The sequence below is a fragment of the Protomyctophum bolini genome (genome assembly GCF_963924005.1).
Source record: "Protomyctophum bolini genome assembly, chromosome: 3".
NCBI classification, from domain to species: Eukaryota; Metazoa; Chordata; class Actinopteri; order Myctophiformes; family Myctophidae; genus Protomyctophum; species Protomyctophum bolini.
Window position 1 is genome coordinate 23,449,160 of NC_137864.1, and position 23,089 is coordinate 23,472,248.

General features: G+C 42.6%; 1 protein-coding gene across 1 annotated transcript; it reads right to left on the reverse strand.

Annotated features, from left to right (window-relative positions):
• Nucleotides 1–13,180: 13,180 nt before the first annotated feature.
• LOC308312357 (ubiquitin-conjugating enzyme E2 D4-like) lies at nt 13,181–13,638 on the reverse strand (the record flags this gene model as incomplete). The annotated part of the gene is made up of 1 exon (XM_080758962.1): nt 13,181–13,638. Exon 1 carries the CDS (start codon nt 13,622–13,624, stop codon nt 13,181–13,183), a length of 444 nt encoding a protein of 147 aa, XP_080615088.1. The 5' UTR covers nt 13,625–13,638.
• Between the last annotated feature and the right edge of the window lie 9,451 nt (nt 13,639–23,089).

Sequence of the window (23,089 nt, forward strand, 5' to 3'; positions counted from 1 at the left end):
AAGACCTCTTTAGTGTTACTAGGTGAGGCATCTTAAAAGGTCCATAGGCCTACACAGTATACAGACAGACACATTACAACGCATTGTATGCCTACATCAAATACATCATGTTTCACTATCCTTTAATTATTAGATTAAACAATATACACTATACAAAGGACACAGGTTGAGCAATGGGAATTTGAAGCCATTAAGAAACTGGCAATGTGTGGTAATCACAGTGGACAACTGGAAGTTAGTTATGTGTAAGCAGTGTCATTTTAATTTAATTTTCATTTGTGTTTCAAAAATAGCTAGCAATTAATTCCCCTTGAAACAGCGGTGTGTTTCATTCATTCCCTGAGGGAGGCTAAAGCAGATTACTGTCCCATGCTGGTAAGGTACTAACACAGCGATATTGCTGTTGCTGATGTAGTAATACAATGTGTTAGCAGCAGAATTTATAGAAATTGTGATCATAGCAGCAGTAATATAAATGCAGTACTATCAAGTGCAGTTCCCAGGAGCTGGAGTTGCAATAGTAGAGCCTTCAGTCACTCAGGGGACTTTCTCATTTCAAAGGTGATCATGAAGTATTGCGAATCATGACGTCATGTAGGTCTACCGGCTCAACCAAAGCAGTGCAATATAGGCCTACTATTCATTAATTAAATTGTCAACTTGTGTTATTATCTTTTAACCATGATACAATGTTTAAATCACAATGGCATTTAATGTTTGTGCACTCATATAAGTGGATCTGACAAACAGTAAATGTAACATGATTCAATCTGTTATGATTAACAAGCCACATTTAAGTATGTTCGTTTACAAGAAAATGTCAAGTATTTCGATTATCATCTCTTGTTAAAAATACAAGAACGTGTGCATTTATTTATGCAATGGATTTATTCACTCAATTCTAACCAATATTGTTCTGTACCCACACACAATGGTCAAAATGCATTAAACATTACGGGCAAATGGTTATTAGGAACAGTAAATGTAACATGATTAAATCTGTTATGATTAACAAGACACATTTACGTTTTTTGTGTACAAGAATATGTCACTTTTTTCGAGAATCATCTCTTGTTAATAATACAAGAACGTGTGCATGTATTTCTCAAATGGACTCATTTACTTAATTCCAACCAATGTTGTTCTGTACCCACACAAAATGGTCAGAATCCAGTAAAATATACAGAATTAAGCCTTGGAAACCTGGACACGCCCCTTCAATAACTTTTCCCCCTTCAAGTAGTCCTCCTCTGTCCTCACATCAGACGCCATTTTCACAGCACCTGCACAAACTTTCAACTTGTCTTCACTTCACCATTTTTTCACGTTTAAGGTAAGAATGAATAATATTAGCCGAGCATTTGATTGAGGCTCAATTTAGCAAGTGTTTACATTATGTTTTGTTTAGTAGCAGCTGTAAAAAAAACGTACTGTTTGCTGCTTTACAACACACATCAAAGCAGACGCACGTGTGACGCCAGTGACGGTTTTATTTCCACATAAATGCACCGAGTGTGTGTGAGTGTGAGTGTGAGTGTGAGTGTGTGTGTGTGTGTGTGTGTGTGTGTGTGTGTGTGTGTGTGTGTGTGTGTGTGTGTGCGTGCGTGCGTGCATGCGCGCGTCTGTAATCCACACACCTCAACAACCAGTTTGCCCCACCGACTTCAAATTTTGACACCCCACCACCAGAACTGCCCCAAAAAGGCCTCTGCCTGCATGGGCTCAGGACAGGCAAAGGGAAGTTACTATATTTACCCAGGGTAACTGGACTAAGCTCAAGAACTTGTTTACAGCCAGGCCCTGCTCATAGAACATTTCATGGTAGGGGTTCAATGCCTTGTCCAAGGGCGCTTCAGCGGTGGTAATTTGAACGTGCCGGTCCGGGGATACGAACTAGCGACCTTCCGATATCAACATCGCTCCGCAAACCGTTCGGCCACCGCTGCCTCTTGGCAGAGAAACAAGAGTAGCAAATACAACTATTTACATGATGTCTTACGTTGCCATTTAGTGCCCTAAACAAACATTAAAGTCCATGGACTAGAAATAATTATTTCTTTCTAGTCCATGGACTTTAATGAAAGAAAGAAAGAAAGAAAGAAAGAAAGAAAGAAAGAAAGAACCTACATAGGGACATTCTTTGCCACCATGATGCCAGTCATGAACCAATACAGCCACCCTGTCACAACGACTCACAACGAACCTCAGTGACCACGCAACAATGTACATCAACTAATGTCAATCAGTCTTCTATTGAAAATTAACAATTGGAATTGATGGCCGTTATGTCAAAGCCCAAAAGCTCCATCTCCAACCAAATGGAAATAGCAAATTCACTCATGGGATTATTGAAGTGATCAAGAGCCACATACACACACATACTGTTCCCTGGTACAACAACTGAACTCACATACTGTACAGCAGATACAACACAACAGACCAACTCTAGATTCACATGATGACTATAGCATTCAACCCCAGAGCCAGAACCAGTTCCATTGCCATTTGCCACCCGGTCAATGGGTCCCAAAATGACAGCAATAGCACACCAGCTTGAATCACACGCATTAAAAACACAAGCAGTAGCCAAGAAGCAAAAGACAAAGTTCATACCTTGAGCTGTCGACTCTTCCACTTGACTTCATAAGATAGTTGTAGTGATGCCAGGGGAAAACTGTGGCTCTCTCTCTCCAGTTCATGATGAGACCTCCAGCAGCTCCTCCAGACTCCAGTCATCTCATCTCCATCCTCCATCCTCCATACATCTGGCTGGCTAGCTGGCCATGCAGTACTTCTCCTCCCAGTATCAATGGCCCCCAACCAGCCTCATTATCCTGGCTGCCTGATCTTCTCACTCAGCCTTGGTCTGGATGTTTCGCACTACACAGCACATAGCAAGCATTCTGCTGTAGTGCCTTGGTCAGGGGTTTAGGGCATAGGCTCCATAGGGTCCAGCATTCACAGCATGTCGTGGTCAGGGGTTTAGGGCATAGGCTCCATAGGGTCCAGCATTCACAGCATGTCGTGGTCAGGGGTTTAGGGCATAGGCTCTATAGGGTCCAGCATTCAGGGGTTTAGGGCATAGGCTCTATAGGGTCCAGCATTCACAGCATGTCGTGGTCAGGGATTTAGGGCATAGGCTCCATAGGGTCCAGCATTCACAGCATGTCATGGTCAGGGGTTTAGGGCATACGTAGGCTCTAGGGTCCAGCATTCAGGGGTTTAGGGCATAGGGTCCAGCATTCACAGCATGTCGTGGTCAGGGATTTAGGGCATAGGCTCTATAGGATCCAGCATTCACAGCATTTCAGGGCTCTATAGGGTCCAGCATTCACAGCATGTCAGGGCTCTATAGGGTCCATCATTCACAGCATGTCAGGGCTAAGAAGAAGCTGATCTTGGGGATCTGGGGTCGTCACCCTGGCCTGTGTACCTGTGGAGCAGGTTGAGAGAGAGAGACCATATAAGCTTTGAGTATAAGTATTGGCTATTTCCCCATATATAAGCCCACAATGGGGGTTGGATTTTTGTGCTAATTCGCTTATTTCCATCGAAATAAGTAGTAAAGTGTGCCGCTTGGGATACTATTTACATTATGATTTGAGCAATGGAAATAAGCAAATTAGCACAACACCCCAATGCCCTATTCAATTCAATTCAATTCAATTCAATTCAATTCATTGGGGGTTTATGGTAGGGGAAATAGCCAATAATGCGCTTTTGCAGAAAATAACACCTCTTTGGTGGGGACGTAACAACTACAAAGAAAAGTAAGAAAGCCTTCTAGCATCGAATTATCCTACAGTACCATTTGTGCGGGAACCCCTTTTGGTGATATAGCATTATGTTATGCTTTAGCTATAAAAAAATAGCAGATCTACAAGCTCTTAGCGGCGCGCTATGAGCTTGTAGGTCTGCTATTTTTTGAAAAATCGAACAACGACTGACACAGAAACATAGCTTTTTCAGAAAACTGTCAGGATTTAGAAGACATTTTTAGAATCTGATGTCAGGTCAGAATGGGTTAAACCATCATTGGTAAACAGTTAAGAGGAATTCAGTTTTATACAAGGATCTGGTCCTGTGACACCCCAAACAAAACATTGTGTCTGTATATATTTATTCTATTTATGTATATATAGGACCCACACGCACGCACGCACGCACACACACACACACACACACACACACACACACACACACACACACACACACATACACACACACACAGTATGCTTAGCATAGGTAGCTAACTCAGGTTTGTGTGCAATTCAGGTAACACTTTACAGCACTTCAAGCACCTTTGTTTGTTCATTTAATTTCACCCCCCCACCCCTCTCCCTCCCTCTCTCTCACACACACACACACACACACACGCGCGCGCGCGCACACACACACACACAACCGGCACGTTAATGCTCACTTAGCATTGGTAGCTAACTCACCTGCAGAATGAAAACAAACCCACCAGTTTGTTATTATGAAGATAACTTCTCTTTCAAAACAGTGTTGTTACTGAGCAGTTTTCACTTCCTAACACGCCAGACTACTCCACTTCATGGAGTGCAAAGTTACATTATAAGTTGTTTATATTTTTCACTCTGTTTAACAAACAAGTTTGCAGCCCGTGTGGGTGGGTGCGGAGAGGGAGGGGGCGTGGCTACCGGAGGGTTTTAAAGAGCGCGCTTGAAGCCTGGTTAGGGGAGTGTCTGTGTGTGTGTGTGTGTGTGCGTGCGTGCGTGCGTGTACCAGCACACCACAGACAGATAAGGAGGTAATTTGGAAGTAGGAGAAAAAAGCACCTTCCAGTCCCAGATGAATCATTTCTCTTCAATGTCTCCGCCTCTCTCTCTCTCTCTCTCTCTGCTCATCTTGTAGGGTCCAGATAGGCATCTCCCCTCCTCTCAGACAGAACACACGCACGGACGCACACAATATAGCACATACTTCAGCACATGTGAGTGTTTGTCTGGTTTTAACCATCAGTTTGTGAGTGCCGGGGCGGGTCTGGCGTGAGACAATTTGTATTATGTGCAAATGGATTAGAACAAATGAACGACTGTTGATAGCGTGTGTGTGTGTGTGTGTGTGTGTGTGTGTTCTGACTATATTTATCGCTGCATGTATTCATTGTGTAACAAATTAACTACTGTTGATAGCGTGTGTGTGTGTGTGTGTGTGTGTGTGTGTGTGTGTGTGTGCGTGTGTTTGTGTGTGTGTGTGCGTGCGTATGTGTGGGCACGCACACACGCGTAGACACACACACACACACACACACACACACATGTGCACTTTCCTTGCCACAAATTCATATTTGACGGACATACAGTATGACCTCATTTCTACTTTCATTGCCAAATGTGGGACATTTGGGATGTGGGACAAAAGCTGTATATAGGAGGGGGCTAGCGCCCCTCAAAAATCAAATCACCCGTGTGAAGTGAGGGGTGCTCTTATACATCATCATGACGTGATTTGCTCATCCACATATGATGTAAATTCTCCATTCATTGTCAATGGAAATGTAATGTTTGTGTAAGATGAAAATGTACACTAATAGCTGAATAGGCTTATAGGAGGGGCTAGCGGCCCTCAAAAAATGTGTAGTAAAAATCTGCCTCTTGGTGGCGCTATAACAGGCCTCCAGGGAGAGTGTGTGTGCAGTTTCACACCGATCGGTCCGGACGGACGGGCACACGTCAAAACATAGTCTTCGTCACGCCGCCCAGTTTTAACTTTTGAGCCATAGCACTATTTGTGTTTACCGTAATTACCCCATCAGGCTGCCATAAATAGGTCCTGGGTCTGCTGATGGTCACAACATTCATAAATATGAGTGTTTCTTTAATCAATATTTCAGTTCTGACCTGGAATGCTGTGGAAACGGAATGTGTGTGTGTGTGTGTGTGTGTGTGTGTGTGTGTGTGTGTGTGTGTGTGTGTGTGTGTGTGTGTGTGTGTGTGTGTGTGTGTGTGTGTGTGTGCGTGTGTGCGTGCAATCCGTGCGTGCGTGCGTTCATGCTGTGTGGCTGGGGGTATGTGCTGGAAAGGGCAGGGGAAGGGAGTGTGTGTCTGTGTGAGCTGTGCGGTCATGCGTGTGTGTGGTGCATGTCTTTCTCTGTGTGTGTGTGGGGGGGGGGGGGAGTGCAATACATAAAGACACGTTCAGGTCTCAAAGGTTAGTATCTCTCTGGAATCAGGGAGAGGTCAGTGTGAGATAATATGTAGAGGTTTTTAGTCCCACTAGTATGACTTAGGCTGAACCAACTGTTTAAAGTTTAAAGGGGCTTAAACCTTCCCCAAGAGGCAAAGCAAGAAGTCTGAGATAGAGGGAGAATGTATAACAATCAGAACCATAAAACAAATAGAGGTCCTGTACCTGCCTCAGTAATTCTTTACATTGTAATTAAACACTATAGTGCAGCCCAAAACTTTTTGCAATATTTGATATGACCCAAACTTAACCCTGTAAGCCCCAACGATGCTTTTTGGTAACATTTGTTTTGGTAACAGTGCAGTGCCCAAGGGCACAGTGCCCCTAGGCATACTATTTAATGGTTCAAAGTTCTGGATTACAATGTATACATGTAAGCTTTAAAGAGTGTCTCTGTCAAACCACACCAAATACTCTTTCATGGCCAAAATGGAACCCCGGCCTGGCCCCAGACATAAATGGTAGACACCTGTATCTGTGTAAGAGGCACCTGCGTCCATAGCAGCTTGGAACTCGGCAGAACTCCACTGGAAGAATTAACATACTTAATTTGTGTGCAGCTTGGGATGAGTTTGGTTCAGAACAAAGATGTGTTTACTACTCAGTGGGAGCACATTGAGGAAGTGACGTTCATAACCTAAAGGTTTCCTCCATGTGGTGCACCGCACAGCCGACTGGCTCTCACTTTAAAGAGCAGGCAGCTGCGGGGGATAAATGGAAGGCTGCTCCTCTTTCCCTGGAGGACAGGAAGTACGACCTATTCTCATCCACCTCAGCCCAGTCAAATGTAAACTGGGATGAGGGACTTCCCCTGTGCGGTGCAAAGCTCTGCGTAACAGTCGGGCCGATAGGCCGCATCATCCGCATGCATGCAGTCTCTTGACCATGCAGACATTTCCAGCCTCCATACACATTGCGGGTGTTATGACGAAGATCCACAAGATCAGAGGAAGAGGGGGGGGCGGGGGCTCTCGTTCTCTGTCATCAGTGGAGTTGGGTGCGAAATTAAACATCCATATGATAATTTTGGCCCCTGTTTTGGCCACTGCGTCCTGGTCGGGTTTGATACCCGATTGTGGGAGGTGGCTGTGTGCTTTACCTAAAGGGTTTGTGAGTGCCGGAGGAGGGTGCATGCATGCATGCCAAATGAATCCTGGAGTAGAGAATCTAGATTGAAAAAAACAAACAAAAAACTAAACAAAAAAAATAAATAAATATATATATATATATAGGCCTATATATATTCAAAAAATATAGTTTTGTGTGTTGTAGATATTGGGCTCCATCTTGCGCCACCCCTTACCTGCCATTTTTTACTATTTTAAATCATTTAAAAATAGTTCAACTAGCCAATCTACATCGACACGTTGATAGCTTGTAGTTCGGCTATTGTTACTATTTTAAAATGTTTTAAAATAGTAAAAAATGGCAAATAAGTTTAGGGATAAGATATAGGGCCAAATACACTCTAATAAAATAAATAAATCTACACTAATAAAATCACACCCGTGTGAAATGAAGAGCGCTCTTATCATCATACATCATTTCATTCCGGCCAATCACAATTTGGGTCATCACCTTCGTCTTCAACGTTTGTGTTTACACAATGTTTGTGTTTATCCAAACACTCAAAGCTGGCCATTCATTGTCAATGGCATTCAATGTTTGTGTTAGACAATGTTTGTGTTTACACAAACCCTCAAAGCTAGGAGGGGCTGGCACCCCTCAACAAAATGAAGCATTCCAAGGATTATACTGCAATATTTGGTCTGTATAGAGTATAAACCACTGATTATCAAAACATGAATTTAGATCATATCCTAGTGCCATGATGCGGTTGTCAGTCATTGCATTGAATTGTATGAATGGATGTAAGTGCTTATAAACCAAAGGCCATTATTATATGCATTACTCATAATGATAAATCCTAAGCTTCTCAGCTTTGGCAGCGTTGGAGTGTGACGGTAACACAATGGTAATGTAATTTTCATGACCAAACTAAATCAATAGCATGTACTACTAACCTCTTTACTCTGTGAAAGCTTTCATAACCTCTCCCCTTCTTCCATTTTACACTCTCATTCACTCATGACCTTCACCTACCCTTTGTTTCTGGGTATGTGTGTTTGCGCCAAGGTCATCTATTGATGCCATTCAACACTAATGGATAATGAAATGTGTTTTCATATCAAATGGACGTGCAAGGCAGGGAATTGTGTGGTGTTTTGCAAAAACATTTGTCCCAAGGCTCTGTCATAATATGGGGACAACATGTGGTCCTCCTCACAAATTTTAAAATAACACTTATGTCTTGAGCCTCAACTAGAATCTAATCATAGATATAGGCGTACTGGAGATGGGCATTCTAATGATTTTCTAATGCGAAGGTGGCTGAGCGGTAGTTTTGTTATATTGTAGCTTAGTTAACTAAAACTAAAATGTCCTTGCCAATATTTTTATTTGCCAGATTTTTTGGGGCATGTTGAAAAATTAAATACATTTATTACAAGATGTAAAATATATCAGCGAGACAACGGCGCTGACTACTTACCCTAAACAAACATTAAAGTCCATAGACTTGGCTGGCCTATGATGTAATTTTGGAAAGCCATGCATTGGAGGGCCCTCAAAAAATAAATTACTGTATTGTTCTGAGCTTTTTGTATGTTGCACCTGAACTAAATCATACAAATCACACTTGTGTGAAGTGAGGGGCGCTCTTATCATCATACATCATCATACATTATCACATTCCATGCTCAGCCAATTAAATGTCTGTGGTACGAGCACACAAAGCCGGGCATAGGAGGGGCTAGCGCCTCTCAAAAAATAAATAAAATAAAATTAAGGAACTGATCATGATTTGTCAGAGGTTGGTGTGGTGCAGAAAGGGGTGGGGTCAGCACTGTTTTATTTTCTGTGACATCAGCCATCTATGACGTGTAACATCACATTTGGGAAAATCCAATTGAAGTACCATTGACGTTGAAATATTCAACTAAAATGTTATAACAGAAGTCAATGGTACTTGACTTAGTGGGAAGAAAATGTTTGAAGGTACTAAGTTAGCCTACTTGCATGGTGCACAACAAATATGGTGCTGATTGGGCGCACGCACGCGTGCAAGCACACACACACACACACACACACACACACACACACACACACACACTCAAAATCGTCCATCAATTGTCAATGGTATATAATGTTTGCGTTAGGACAAAGATTGTGTTTACACACACACTAAAAGCTATCGCCCCTCAATAATTAAAAATCACACCCGTGTGAAGTGAGGGGCGATCTTATCATCGTAAATCATCATACATCGTCTCAATCTGGTCAATCAGAATTTTCATCCTCACCTTCGTCTTCAATGTTTGTGCTATGTAATGTTTGTGTTTACACGAACACTCAAAATTGTCCATTCATTGTTAATGGGATTTAATGTTTGTGTTGGACAAAGTATGTGCACACCAAAAGCTGGACATAGGAGGGGCTGTCGCCCCTCAAAACATATACTGTATACATCTGTGAGGATTGAGGGAAAAACACTGGTATGGGCTGGGCAACACTGTATAAACTAGAACTGCACTCTGCCGAGTGCATACTTGCTTGCAAGCAGAGCGTGCAAGTACTTTCGACCGCTGGAAACTATCACATCTCAGTATCTCTGTGAAGGAACGTTTGAAATGTATAATCATTACGTATAACTATTTGCTACCTAACTACTTTTTTACAGAAAAATGAATCATTGATATGTGATGGAAAAAAAAGGTATATAAACTGCTACATACAGAGTATGTAGTTGTAATTTGATTAGCAGTATACTGTGGTTACTTGGTTCCAAAAAGTGACAGCCAAGTTTTTTTCAACCGTAAGTCTGTGCCTGGTTTGCTGGGACCAGATACCACATTACGTCATCGTTGAGAGCTGGGACCAGAGTACATGGTGTGTATATGTATGACTAGCTCTCAGTGATGATGTAAGAGAAATGGTCATCTGTGTAATCTGGTCCCAACAGATACCACATTAAGCCATCGTTGAGAGCTGGGACCAGAGTACATGGTGTGTATATGTATGACTAGCTCTCAGTGATGACATAAGAGATATGGTCATCTGTGTAGTCTGGTCCCAGCAGACCAGGCACAGATTTACAAATTACAAATCACATTACAACTACATACAGAGTATGTAGTTGTAATTTGATTAGCAGTATACTGTGGTTACTTGGTTCCAGAAAGTGACAGCCAAGTTTTTTTCAACCGTAAGTCTGTGCCTGGTTTGCTGGGACCAGATACCACATTACGTCATCGTTGAGAGCTGGGACCAGAGTACATGGTGTGTATATGTATGACTAGCTCTCAGTGATGACGTAAGAGATATGGTCATCTGTGTAGTCTGGTCCCAGCAGACCAGGCACAGATTTACAAATTACAAATCACATTACAACTACATACAGAGTATGTAGTTGTCAACTGTAAGTCTGTGCCTGGTTTGCTGGGACCAGATACCACATTACGTCATCGTTGAGAACTGGGACCAGAGTACATGGTGTGTATACGTATGTGATGACGTAATGTGGTTGAAAAAAACTTGGCTGTCACTTTGAAGAGACCAAGCGAAATTATTACTTGCGCGCTCTGCTTGCGCAAGTAATTATTCCAGCCAGAGGATATTTTAATAATTTGTCTGGTCTCTTAATTGGTTCCCTCCACACACACAATCACAAAGGATAAGAGTGAAAATTGGTTAGTTGTTGAGCGCAACCTCCCCCACCCATAAGTGGCATCTATCACGGTTCCTAAACTGGAGTTGACAATCTGTCCATCTGTGCTCTTGCGAGTTGCTCGCCAATCACCTGGGAGCGGAAAGCTTTGCTAAATGAAAATAGCAATCTTAAAAAAAAACACACACACACACACACACACACTTGTGTGAAGTGAGAGGCATTCTTATCATCATACATCAAAATCTGTGCTCTGCCAATCAGCTGTGCATAGGAGGGGCTAGCGGCGCCAGTGGGGGATCTACTAAAGGCAAGAGCAGGCAGCCGCCTCCCATGGCTACGTTTCTGTCTCCCCTCCGAGAACCGTTTATTTAAAATTATATGCCGCCTATAGCCATTACTCAAGGCGGACAGACAGTGTATCAGACAGAAGAATAGAGACACAGCAATAGCAGCACCGGAGAAATAAAAGGTTTTTCCAGGCCAGGGTAAACCTATTTTAGACACGAGGACACCTAAACCATGTGCGGTAGTAGGGTATAGGCTACCACCACAGCACTGCTTAACTTACATCGGCTGACCGGCAGCAATCACACCAGCCCTGCTCACCACCACCACCACCACGCTGGGGAAGAACCAGAGGTCCGTCCCTGTTGCTGCTTTTGCATGATTTGTTGCCTGTCTGTCTCTACAGAGACAATCAGGTTTCTATCAGCTATGGAGGAGCTACCAAACCACCCGGGGGGTGCCGGGTGCCTGCCTACCTCGTATTGGCTCCGCAGCTGGCTAGCACCCCTCAAAAATCTATTAATAACAGACAACACAAGGTCTAACAATGGTGTTGCTTCAAGGGTTTCAGGTAGGTGCATGGTCAGTCTATGACATCAGACGTATGTACGTCCTCCATTTGGACAAAGTTTCAGTTCAGTCCAACCACCACCGACTTCCATTCTAAAACTAAAAACTAAAAATCTAGACGTAAAAGAAAAAAGTGAGTGAGGTTCTTATTCGGCCTACTGGCAGCATGCACAGGAAATCTGGCAGTGGTTAACAGTTTAAGATTAGCCGGCCCCCAGACTGCAGACAGACAATATTCTAGACTAGAGGGACATGCATGCATTAGCTGCAATAAACAATACATAGATATTTGTACTGTACATACACGTACAGTATGTGTATTGCACAGGTTATCAAGAGGTTCCACATTCTCTTCAGAATACATTCAGGTCTTGGTACATCTGAATTCACCCAGAGAAGTGGGCAGCTTACTAAAAATATCCAAAAATAGTACAGAGAACATTTTACCACATCGGGTGGTTGACTCGATATACAGGAGTAATGTCAACTAGAAAAAAAGGGAGAGAGTCAAGGACCATTGTGCCATGTTGAAACGATGTGATGATTGTCTTACAATCAAATTGATAGATGCCCTTAAGGTGCCGTTAAGGTGATGTTTGTCTCCACCTAAATTCTCTGTCTTCCACCCGTTCTCTCCTCCACCTCAATCATTCCCCTCATTAACTTTCTTCTCCAACTCCTCCACACGCCTCAGCCACTTGCTTGCCATCGTCTCCCACGCTTCAACACACTTCTCCCTGGAGAGAAGTCTTTCCGACAGAGCTCCAGCTTCCCCCCCACCCATAAATTGCAGCTTGACACCTTCCTAGAATAGCATCTTAGCACCAGCTGCCAAGGATGTGACCTAAGACGGTGAGAACATCTGTAGCTCGACTCCAGGCTGTGGATAGTACCAGCTCAATGGATTATGTGAGTGACATATCATAACATGATAGTTATGTAGGTAGGGCTTCCACTGTCACTGTCTGCCATCGTCTGTTTGTGACACGCCTCTTCTCTGCTATTTGCACACTTGGCAGCTGTATGTCTGTGACCTGCATTTTTTATGTATTTATTTTATCTTGGGTTTTTTATGGAAAATAATAGAAATAAAAATTGTTTCTGTAAGGTTCATACCATAAAATATAAATGTCTAACAAGGAGGTGAAGAAAAGCTAATTTTATCACAATTTCTCTTATTTTTTCTTTCTTTCTTATTTTTTCTTTCTTTATTATTCTTTTGCAGGGCATCTCAACAGTAATGTAATTATACTAACCCAAAGGAAAAGGAGGAGTGGGTGGACATTCAATGTGTTGAGAAGTTGGAAATTGGAATATACTGGAAGTATTAGTGGGGATGATATGCGCTCAAACCATCGCCACTATTGCCAAACCTTCAGTATTTCAAATTGCATACTTTTGAGTCCATTCTCTGGCTAATGCATTGTACTTCTGCTTGTCGGATTTATAGACATGTGCAATGTCTACAACAAGAGGGTCATTTGGGTTTGGGTCGCATAGCAGAGAGCATATGGATAACAGCACTTTTGAAATTGTAAGTGCAGGTGACCACTGTGACCGTAAGATGTCAAGGCAGATGCTACCATTGCTGTTTATGTTCGGGTGATAGATTCTGGTGGTGAAGGCTACCTTTGGTGGTTTAAAGGGATAGTCAGTGGGAAAGTGGATATCAAGGAAGAAGAGCCCTCCTTGAAAGGGGCTGTCGGTCGGTCCCATGATGGTAGCTTGCCAGTGAAATAAGTCATCGCCGACTGGACCAGCTGAACACTGAGCTGGTGGGTCCCGCTGCAAGTCCTGCAACTCCTTCTGTATTCTTCTCAAAGCCATTTCAATCCAGTTGAATTGTACGTAGCTATAGCAGGTCTAGAGTCTCTGTTACACTTGCAGTCTCTGACTTGGCTCAGTGTATTCAGTGATTTCTCTGTGACTCTGCCTTTTAAAGGCCAAATCATCAACACTGCCACGTCACAGCTTTGTAATCACTACATCACAAAGGGCAAGTCATTAAAGGCATGCACAATCTACATCCATGATGAAGGAATAAATAATATATCCAATCTATGGTGTTTGAACACCAAATATGCTATCTATGTCTTTTGGATAATAATATTTAAGTTTTTAAAACTTTAATGTTACGATTGAGCAAATGGAGAGGCGTGCTGAATCTTTGCCCAAATATATGGATATGTTTGATGTCACTGTACTGACAACGGGTACTGACTTGATGTCCTAGTTCTGATATCATACACTGGCATCCAAAGTCTCTGTATTATGGAGGTGCTGTTTAACTCCATATATGGAGATCCCTGATGTCAGCAACAATCTTTGTATCCCTTTTATTCCCATATATGGAGATCACGGATGTCATCAATATGACTTAATTTACTGACATCATATAATGGCCTACACGTGCGCGTGCGCAAATGTGATACTGACATCATAGAATGGTCTCTCAAGTAGCCTACTCTATTAATCAAGTAATATTAAACTAATATTAAATGACGATTAGTACATTTGTGCCCTGTCCATTTGCAAACAATGTTCTTAGAGTACATTGGGCAGCATCAATGTATCAAATAAGTATTCAGTCAAGAGTTGTGAATGTGTTACGTAAGGCATGGCAGACTAACTGCTCACTGCATTATGCATGTTGAAGTGCAGTCATATTTCATTTAACGTTAAGTTATTTTTAGAACTTGAAAGGAGAAGTGAAAGCTTGCATGAAAGGTTAACTAGGTCACACATATTTCTAAGCATGTGCGTGTGTTCGTTTGTGGGTACGTGCATGTGTGCTTGCGTGCACGTGTGTGTGGTTTTGTGTGTGAGTGTACATACGTGCATGTGCGCAGAGATTTCCAGTAATCTCCCTCTGTCAACCTGGGGAGAGCCCCAAAATGAGCTCATGCTTCCTTCAATGCATGAAGTAATCCATATACTGTAGGTTACAGAAATAATCCAATGTCCGAAAGTTCCGAAAAGAGTTCCTGGCATTGCACATTGTCTTTTTCAGATGGAGATGACGTCAGTTTATTTTATTTTATTATTATTTTTATCGTGATTAGAGGAGAATAGAGTCCATGTCCGGTGCTGTCAGATGACGAGGATGATGATGATGAACAGGCGTGGTGGTTGGCAGCTCCTGATTGGCCCAGCGAAGTGAAGACGTTGGGTGGCGGAGTGACGTCAAAGTCACAAGATCTGTAGTTGGAACCTTTAGACAGGCTTAATTTCTCATTTCACTTAGTAAATTGACCTCAACTCCTGCACAGTTCCTATCAGTTTGTTGAACATACAAAGGTTTGATAAGGAGGCTACAGTAGGCACTTAAATCCAAAACATTGTCCAACAATATCACGCCTAGCAAACTGGGGCAGAGCTAGACTGTATGAATGTGCATGGCGACAGAACTATGATAGTATAACAAAGTTAAAATTATTATGGACATGATAATGAAGACATGGCCATCATGGCATTGTTTGTAAACAAAATAAAATATATCCATCACAGACTGGACGTGTTTTTGGGGGGGAAAAATTTAAAAACTCAAAAATTAAAAATGCAGCAGCGTGCAGGGACCTCTAACCCTGAAGTGTAGGTTAAATGTGTATTGTATTCGATTAATTATGGTTTGTATCTGGCATTAATACTGGCAAGAATGGAAGTTTGAATATGACTGTAAGGCACTTAAAAGCAGTTCACCAAATGCTTTTATCAAATGTCATATTATCCCTGATGGACAGCTTACTCTAAAATGACCTCCCATATTTCATTGTGACATTATAACTTGAGCTTTATTTGCCCTAGCTGAGGGGGTGGTACAGGGGCAGAGAAGGGGAGCTGGTCAACTGCCATATCATCCTCAGGGCCAAAATACAGCAGCAGACCAGTCATCGCAAATTAAAGCCATATCTCCCCTTGGGCTAATTGGCATCTAGCAACTTAAGTACCACCGCATGCTGAGCAGTCACCCCGAGCTACCGAAACCTTTCTGTTGCTTGTTTCGGGTGGAGGAGACAAGTTTATCCAGACTCAAAAGGCACCAATCGGGAAACAGTAAACAATGTTGGAAATCTTTTTTTATAAAAGAAACTTTCGCTTCCCCAAGCTGATCAGACAGCAGGCCTCGCTGGTCTCGATAGTCATCCACATATCAGTCTGAACCCACCACTCCCGCCGTCCATGTCTTCGCATGTTAGATGTCTCATTAACTACAGATATACTGGGGCATTTGCCAAGTCAAAGAGAAAGAGTGCTTGATGGCATTTCAAATGGCCCTCAAAGAGTTTGCTCAACGGGGGTTTCCATTGGATAAAGTGCTCTATTAGGGGCGAAAATGAGCTGCTAGTTATTTTTAGCTTGTTTCATTATAACATAGCATATTCAGAACATCCAATCTATCCGGTCAGCAGAGAGACGAAGGCGTGTGAATGTGGAATTAGAGTGTGGCTCCAGTGCCTCTTTGTGGATCTTCGTTATCATTTTTTTTCCTTTTCTTTTTTTAACTTCTGATAACTGCACTAATTAAGAAGTTCTCCTCGAGAAAAGAATGATGGATGGGCCGGCGACAAAGAAGGAAAGGCAGGATGCAGGAAAGGAAATTAAAGGACATCCTGGGAGGCCCTTCAAACAGATATGGCAGTTTTCAGGTCACAGCAGGGTCCCCTTAAAAAAAAGGACCAGCAGTGAGACGTTTGTCCTAATGAGGGACTGAGATGACTACTGGACATGCTGGGCAGCCCTTGATACCAGCGTTGCTTGAGGAGGATACCCAGTCAAATACTGAGTGCTGATGTAACTGTGAGAGTCTTGGAATGAATTGAACACTGAGGATTTTACTGTTTACTTGACTTTTCATTTCCTTCCATCCTTCCTTCCGTCAATCAGCGAATACTAAGTCAGTGAATATCAAGTCAGTGAATAAGTCAGGCTCCCAACAGGAAAATCTTCTTATTTTTTGCTGTCTAGTGTTGGCAGGAATGAGGGAGACACACGATTAGTCAGGCTGACAGAGAGACCGAACTGGCAAGCAGACAGATCGGTATGCAGGCAGACAAATAAACAGGTGATGTGACAGAAAGACAGGTCGGTAGACACATCAGAGGGAAGACTGGAGCTCTGCCTACTGCAACTGGCTCCAGGAGAGTTGTCTAGGCGCGAACTTGGGGGGTAACAGTATGCCTAAACCTAACCCTAACCTCACAAAAGCTATTCCTAACCCTAACCTCACAAAAACTATGCCTAACCTAACCCTAACCTGTAAAACAAGCGTCCCCTCAGTAACCATCGACTCCCAGGCTCTGCCATAAAGAGTCTCCCATAATGGTACACCTATAAATTATGTGCAAACTCTTGGCAAGTGAGTTTCACTTTGACTCCAGGTATTTCTTTGTGATGCAGACTGGTTGCATTTTGTTACATCATGCATGTAACGGCCTGGGCTGTGATTAGTTTATTTTTGATGTGACAGACATATTATACTGTTGTTGCATGAAGTACACGAGTACATGATGGCACTTCTCCACACCCAGTAGAATTTAACAATACTCTGCTCACTTGTCTCATCTAATCAGTGTATCTCTGTCCTCCGCGCCGGCTCACCTGCGACCTGGCCATCCTCTGGGCACCTACTGTATACGGACGGCTACAATTCTAAACTGGCCCCCGTAAAATCTGATTCCCCCACCTCCTATGATGATTTCCTGTTGAGTCTCTAAACCTAGAAACATTAAAGAGGAATGTGCACGGAGGTGTGGCCTGGTCTCCTGTACTTGTACTTGTCCTTTATCTTTCAGTCTGTTATACACAACATTCTTTCCACAGTTGATATACTTTTTAAAATAAAAACAAAATCAACATTGTACTATTCTCTTTTTTTATATCCTTTTTATTATTTCAGTTCAGGGCATAGACTGTAAAAAAATATGGACAAAGCGTTCCCCGGGTCTAACATGGACGTAAAATGAAGCCTGTAATTCCTTGCACTGTAAGTCGCCATATTTCTAGATCCGTTTGGGCCCAGCTGGCCATTGGCTGGCTTCGTTTGGGCCCAGCTGGCCATTGGCTGGCCCAGACAACGAGTTGGGACTTCCCCCCTTACTCTTCGTTGGTTTTTATTTTGACTGAACGGGGGGTGGCTCCCGTTCATAGACTGTAACGGTACCCACGCCTCTAAGAACATATATACGCGACATTATGGTAATTTTTTAAATAAATGGGACCATAATTTTCCAAAAAGAATATTATGACATGAGAAATGAGACTTTAAACTAGTGACTGGAATCAGAAAGTATTCATGACCATGTTTATTAAGGTAATACAGTCTAGGTGAAGTTGGGCCCAAATACATGGGCCTCTATGGAGCTATGGGTTTTATTTTGGGCCCAATGACAGTGCCACAACAGGCCATTATATGAACTTTCAGGAAGTCCCGATTTCCTTAGTGGCTTCACGAAATATCTGTCTGACCCCTGGTTCAGGGTCAGCAACTCTCATGCACATCTAGCACCTCTGCTGGAACACTCCATCATCGCAGTTCCTGTTTACACTGCACATGTGCCCACTCAGTGATAATCCCATTTTACATCTCTCCATCAGCCCTGCAACGCATGAGCAGTGGCTGTAATGGGATAGCTAATACGGTGATGAGAAGATATACTGTATGGTGATATCTTCACCAGCAGCACGTTGAAATAGACGGCACACAAAACCTGCCACAAGAGACGATGTGTGCGAACACAATCTGTACAAGTACAAAATGTCTGGTCAAAAGGACCCAAAGGGATATTAACATCATTATGTTATAGTAGTCAACAGGACCCAAAGGGATATTAACATAATTATGTTATAGTAGTCAACAGGACCCAAAGGGATATTAACATCATTATGTTATAGTAGACAATTTCATTCTTTTGGAGATGCCATAATGTAATTTGACATTTTGCCGTTATACGCTATTATAGATGGTACAGTATTGTAGCCAATGGTTATTGAAACAGAATAACAGAGCCATTATAAAAGATATGTTTCTTAAAGGACAATAATGCAGTCCACATAATACTAACTAATAATATCTCTGGAAGATCATTTCTACATCTTGGATCCAAATATTGTACTTTTACTTCACTACATTTAATTGAAAACATTAGTTATTAGTTACTTTGTAGATTTAGATTATTATTAGAAAACGTACATTAAATGTACATTAACCATTTCAGCCCTATATATACATTTTGGCCATTTTGAAAATAGCGGATCTATAAGCTCACAATGTGGCGCGGTGCAACGCACTGTGAGCTTGTCCCATCAAAACAAGCTTTATTCGAGGGCCCATAGCCAAAGTAGTGATGATCGTAGTAAAACAATGTATTCTACACACAACACACATTGTACTGTAAGTCAACTTCCGGTTCAGGTTTTTGGGTCCTAGCGGGGTGAAATCAGTCCTCAACTGCTTCTGACAGAAATATAGGGGTGAGGCTTCCCTCACTTTGAGTGACACTGAAAGCGAAAGCCTGACAGATTCTGACAGAATTACCAAATGATTAATGCATTTCTTTATAATTTTTTTGCCCACAATTTTGCAACCCATTTTTACCCATTGCTTCCTTCTATGCATGAGTCCAAGCTGCTTCTTTTCACCTGACAGGGGAGAGTTTCCCTGGACGAACATAGCAAGTAGTGTGATAAATGTCTTTCTGGCAGAATTGTGTACCGCATTGTCCCAAATATAAGACATTGAATGTCAATATAGTCTTTTTTTCATTGGAAAGAAACAGTCTTATATTCAGGCCAATAAGGTACCATCTGATTAATGCATTTCTGATAGAAATACATTGTGATAAATGTATTTCTGACAGAAATAGCAGTCTGGTAACTGCCTTTCTGACAAAATTACCATAACACTAACCCTAACCTCACAAACCCTAACACTAACTCTAACCTCACAGACTGCGTCGCGGTCTAAAACTGGACTTTATCGGCTGTTTTGGGGGGAGAGGCTTCCCTCCCCATATTTATGTCAGGAGCCATTCAGGGATGATTTTACCCTTTTGCAGGTCCCGGGGGATCCTTCAAAAAATAAGGGTTGCACTGAGAAAATACTGGTGGTCAACAGGTGATTTTTATGTCAAAAGCAGTGAATTTAATAACCATTTAGTCGTGGTATATTACAATAATAAGGTGTACTAGTCACAAAATCCCCAAGGTATACACTTGGACTTGTCTCACAGCATTCCACACCGTTTGGGAACCACTGCTGGTGATAATTCATTCTCAAGCATCCCACCCACGCACACACCTCAGAGTGCTATGGCACATTAGCATCTTGTCACCAGCAAAAAAAAAACTCTCTCAGATCCAGACAGCAACACACACACACACACACACACACACACACACACACACACACACACACACACACACACACACACACACACACACACACACACACACACATACATACAGTATAGAGTACATACACACACACACACACACACACACACACACACACACACACACACGCACATACATACAGTATAGAGTACATACACACACACACACACACACACACACACACACACACACACACACACACACACACAACTAGCTGTTCCCCCGAGGTATATGCATGTATGTGTCTGAAAGACTCAAAGTCACCTCGTTTCAACCCAGTGGAGATCTAACGTGTTCCTCTTAGACACAGAGAGCTTTTTAAACACTCCTATCCACCGCTCCAACCACTTCCGCAAGACATCTGTCATGCCTGACAGGACCTTCCTTGCAATTCCACCTCTCCCTCTCTCTCTCTCTCTGTCCATTATTTCCTCTTCTGTGTTGTCTTCTCCGTCCTCTCTGACTTTGATCCTAATGGAAATATTAGATGACAATTGCCAGATCTATTTCTCTCCCCTCTTTGTCTTCAACAGAAGAGTGTAACAAGCCATGGGATGTCATAGCGAGATTCTGGACAGAGTTTATCAGCGTGGACACTTCAATTAATAAATAAATCTATACCCATTTTTTGCTGCGGAAATTTATAAATTACAGCGTAGATACAGTATAATTACTGATTTGCCCCTCTGGAAGTTAATTATATATCTTTTAATTAGACCTATTTTATTTTATGCCGCTGGGCTAATTCTGTCAGGGTGCGATCAGAGGACCCAAAAGCAGTACGACCAAAAGGCAAGATTCACAGTTCAGGATGTTTATTGCAAACGCAGTGAGCACTAACTATAACTTCCCATAAAATGGGGCAGGCAAAACAAGGACACAGTAAACACGCTGACATGAAATGACGATCTGACAAGGGACTGAACAAACTGGGGTATATAAATAGACAAAGACTAACTAGACACAGGTGAACTCAAAATACAATCAAACACAGGATAGGCTAACAGGACAAAGAGGACACAGGTGAAAACACTGACACATCACAAGGTAGGTGAGACAAGGTAGGGAACAGCAACTAGGCAGACAGGAAACACTAGGGACCATACTACAAAATAAGATACACAAAACCAACAGGGTAACAGAAAACCAAACAGAACAAGACATGGCAAAATACTGAACATAAAACAACCACATAACCATTAAGGTCAAGCCACATAATAGTCCAGTGGTTTGGACCTAAGTCAATGCTCAAATACAAAGGCAGAGGAGCGAGGCGTGACAAATTCAGTTTTACCCAGTTTCACCCGAGACTTCATCCAGTAGGAGTACGTGCAGTGACCAATGCGTGTATAGGGCGTTAGACAAAGCCGGATGCACCACGGTGGATTCAAACCCACAGACGGGTGTTGGTACATTTACCGGTATATATTATCGTACGTTATACTGTATGTCTATAACTATGGATCTATGATACCGAACGATGACCGTCACTACGGTCATAACAATGAATTATGCCCTCATCTACCTATTCTCAAGAACAAAATATCAAAATAGTCATGCTCACATGACCCGGGGCCTCACTGTTATGCTAATTATGCCTGGTGAGTACGGCTCCACCTCCAGCCCTGAACGCCTCAGAACGTTCTGAGCGACAGGAGATAGTGACGGTCATCGTTTGGTCTCATAGATCCATAGTTATAGATACTAGTAAGACGCCTGAGGGCGTGCACTGGCCATGGAGTGTGTCTTGAGTGTACCGGTTTTGATGAGGTCAGATCAATATATGGAATGTCAGAACAGGTCAGCTCCGTATATGGAGATCTAAGGGTGGCAGCGGGGGCAGTGTCTTGAGTGTACAGGGTTTGATGAGGGCCCAGGTAGGGCCGGGACTTGTTGGGCCTGTTGAGAACTCAAGTTTAGCCGGCTGCGGCTACACAAATATCTTTGGGGCAGGTTCGTCTAGAGTTTAAATGGACAGGTATCAGTCAAAAGGGAGACATCGAAGAGGAAGCATGTATGGGGAAGGATCAACATTTGTAATGTCAGTACAGGTTCTGACATACAGTATATCCATATACTAATATTGATGACATCAGGGATCTCCATATGGGCTTAATTGCAACAGCAGGTCGCATTTATGTTGTAGCGGTTTGAATGGTACCTTTTTAGTGTGTTTGTTGGGGTGCCAGTCAGGGTGAGTCCTGACAATAATAAAGTATTAAATAAGAAAATCAAACGCTACAAAGGGTACATCATGTACCCTCACATGAACCCTTACAATCGTAGAATCAGAAAGCCATAAATCATTTGTCAACAAACCAACCCTTAAATGCATAGATAGGCCATCACAATTCACAACAATAATAAACACAATATTTCAAGTTGAAATCTTTATTAAACTTTATTTAAACAAAATACTGTTACAACCGACCTGTCAAACTCAACTCCAGTCCGGGTGTTACGGTGCTCTGGCCATTCACCGCCAGTAACAAACACCAGACAGATAGCACCACTGTTGTGTTTATTATGCGACGTGGTCATAGCTCGTTGCGCTTATGTAGGAAATGGAATAGACCTCTGATCCTCCTGTCGAAGACGCAAGCTAGAGCTAATACTGCATGGAGCACAACGCGCAACACTTCTGCAGCCGTGAATCCCCGCTTCCTCCTTCTCTCCTCTCTTCCTACTAACTGCGCCTCCATTCAAAAAAACGTAACGACGCTCCATGCGCCGCTTGCCCTGAGTGCTTCTTAGTGGTCGAGACAACATAGGTGTGTGTGTATGGGCGAAGTTTAACCGACAGGTTCAAGGTTGCTGTTAGAAATGACGGTGGCTCCAAACAAATCACCACAATGTCGCACAATTCCATAGTTAACTGCGACCTTCGGTCGCAATTACGAT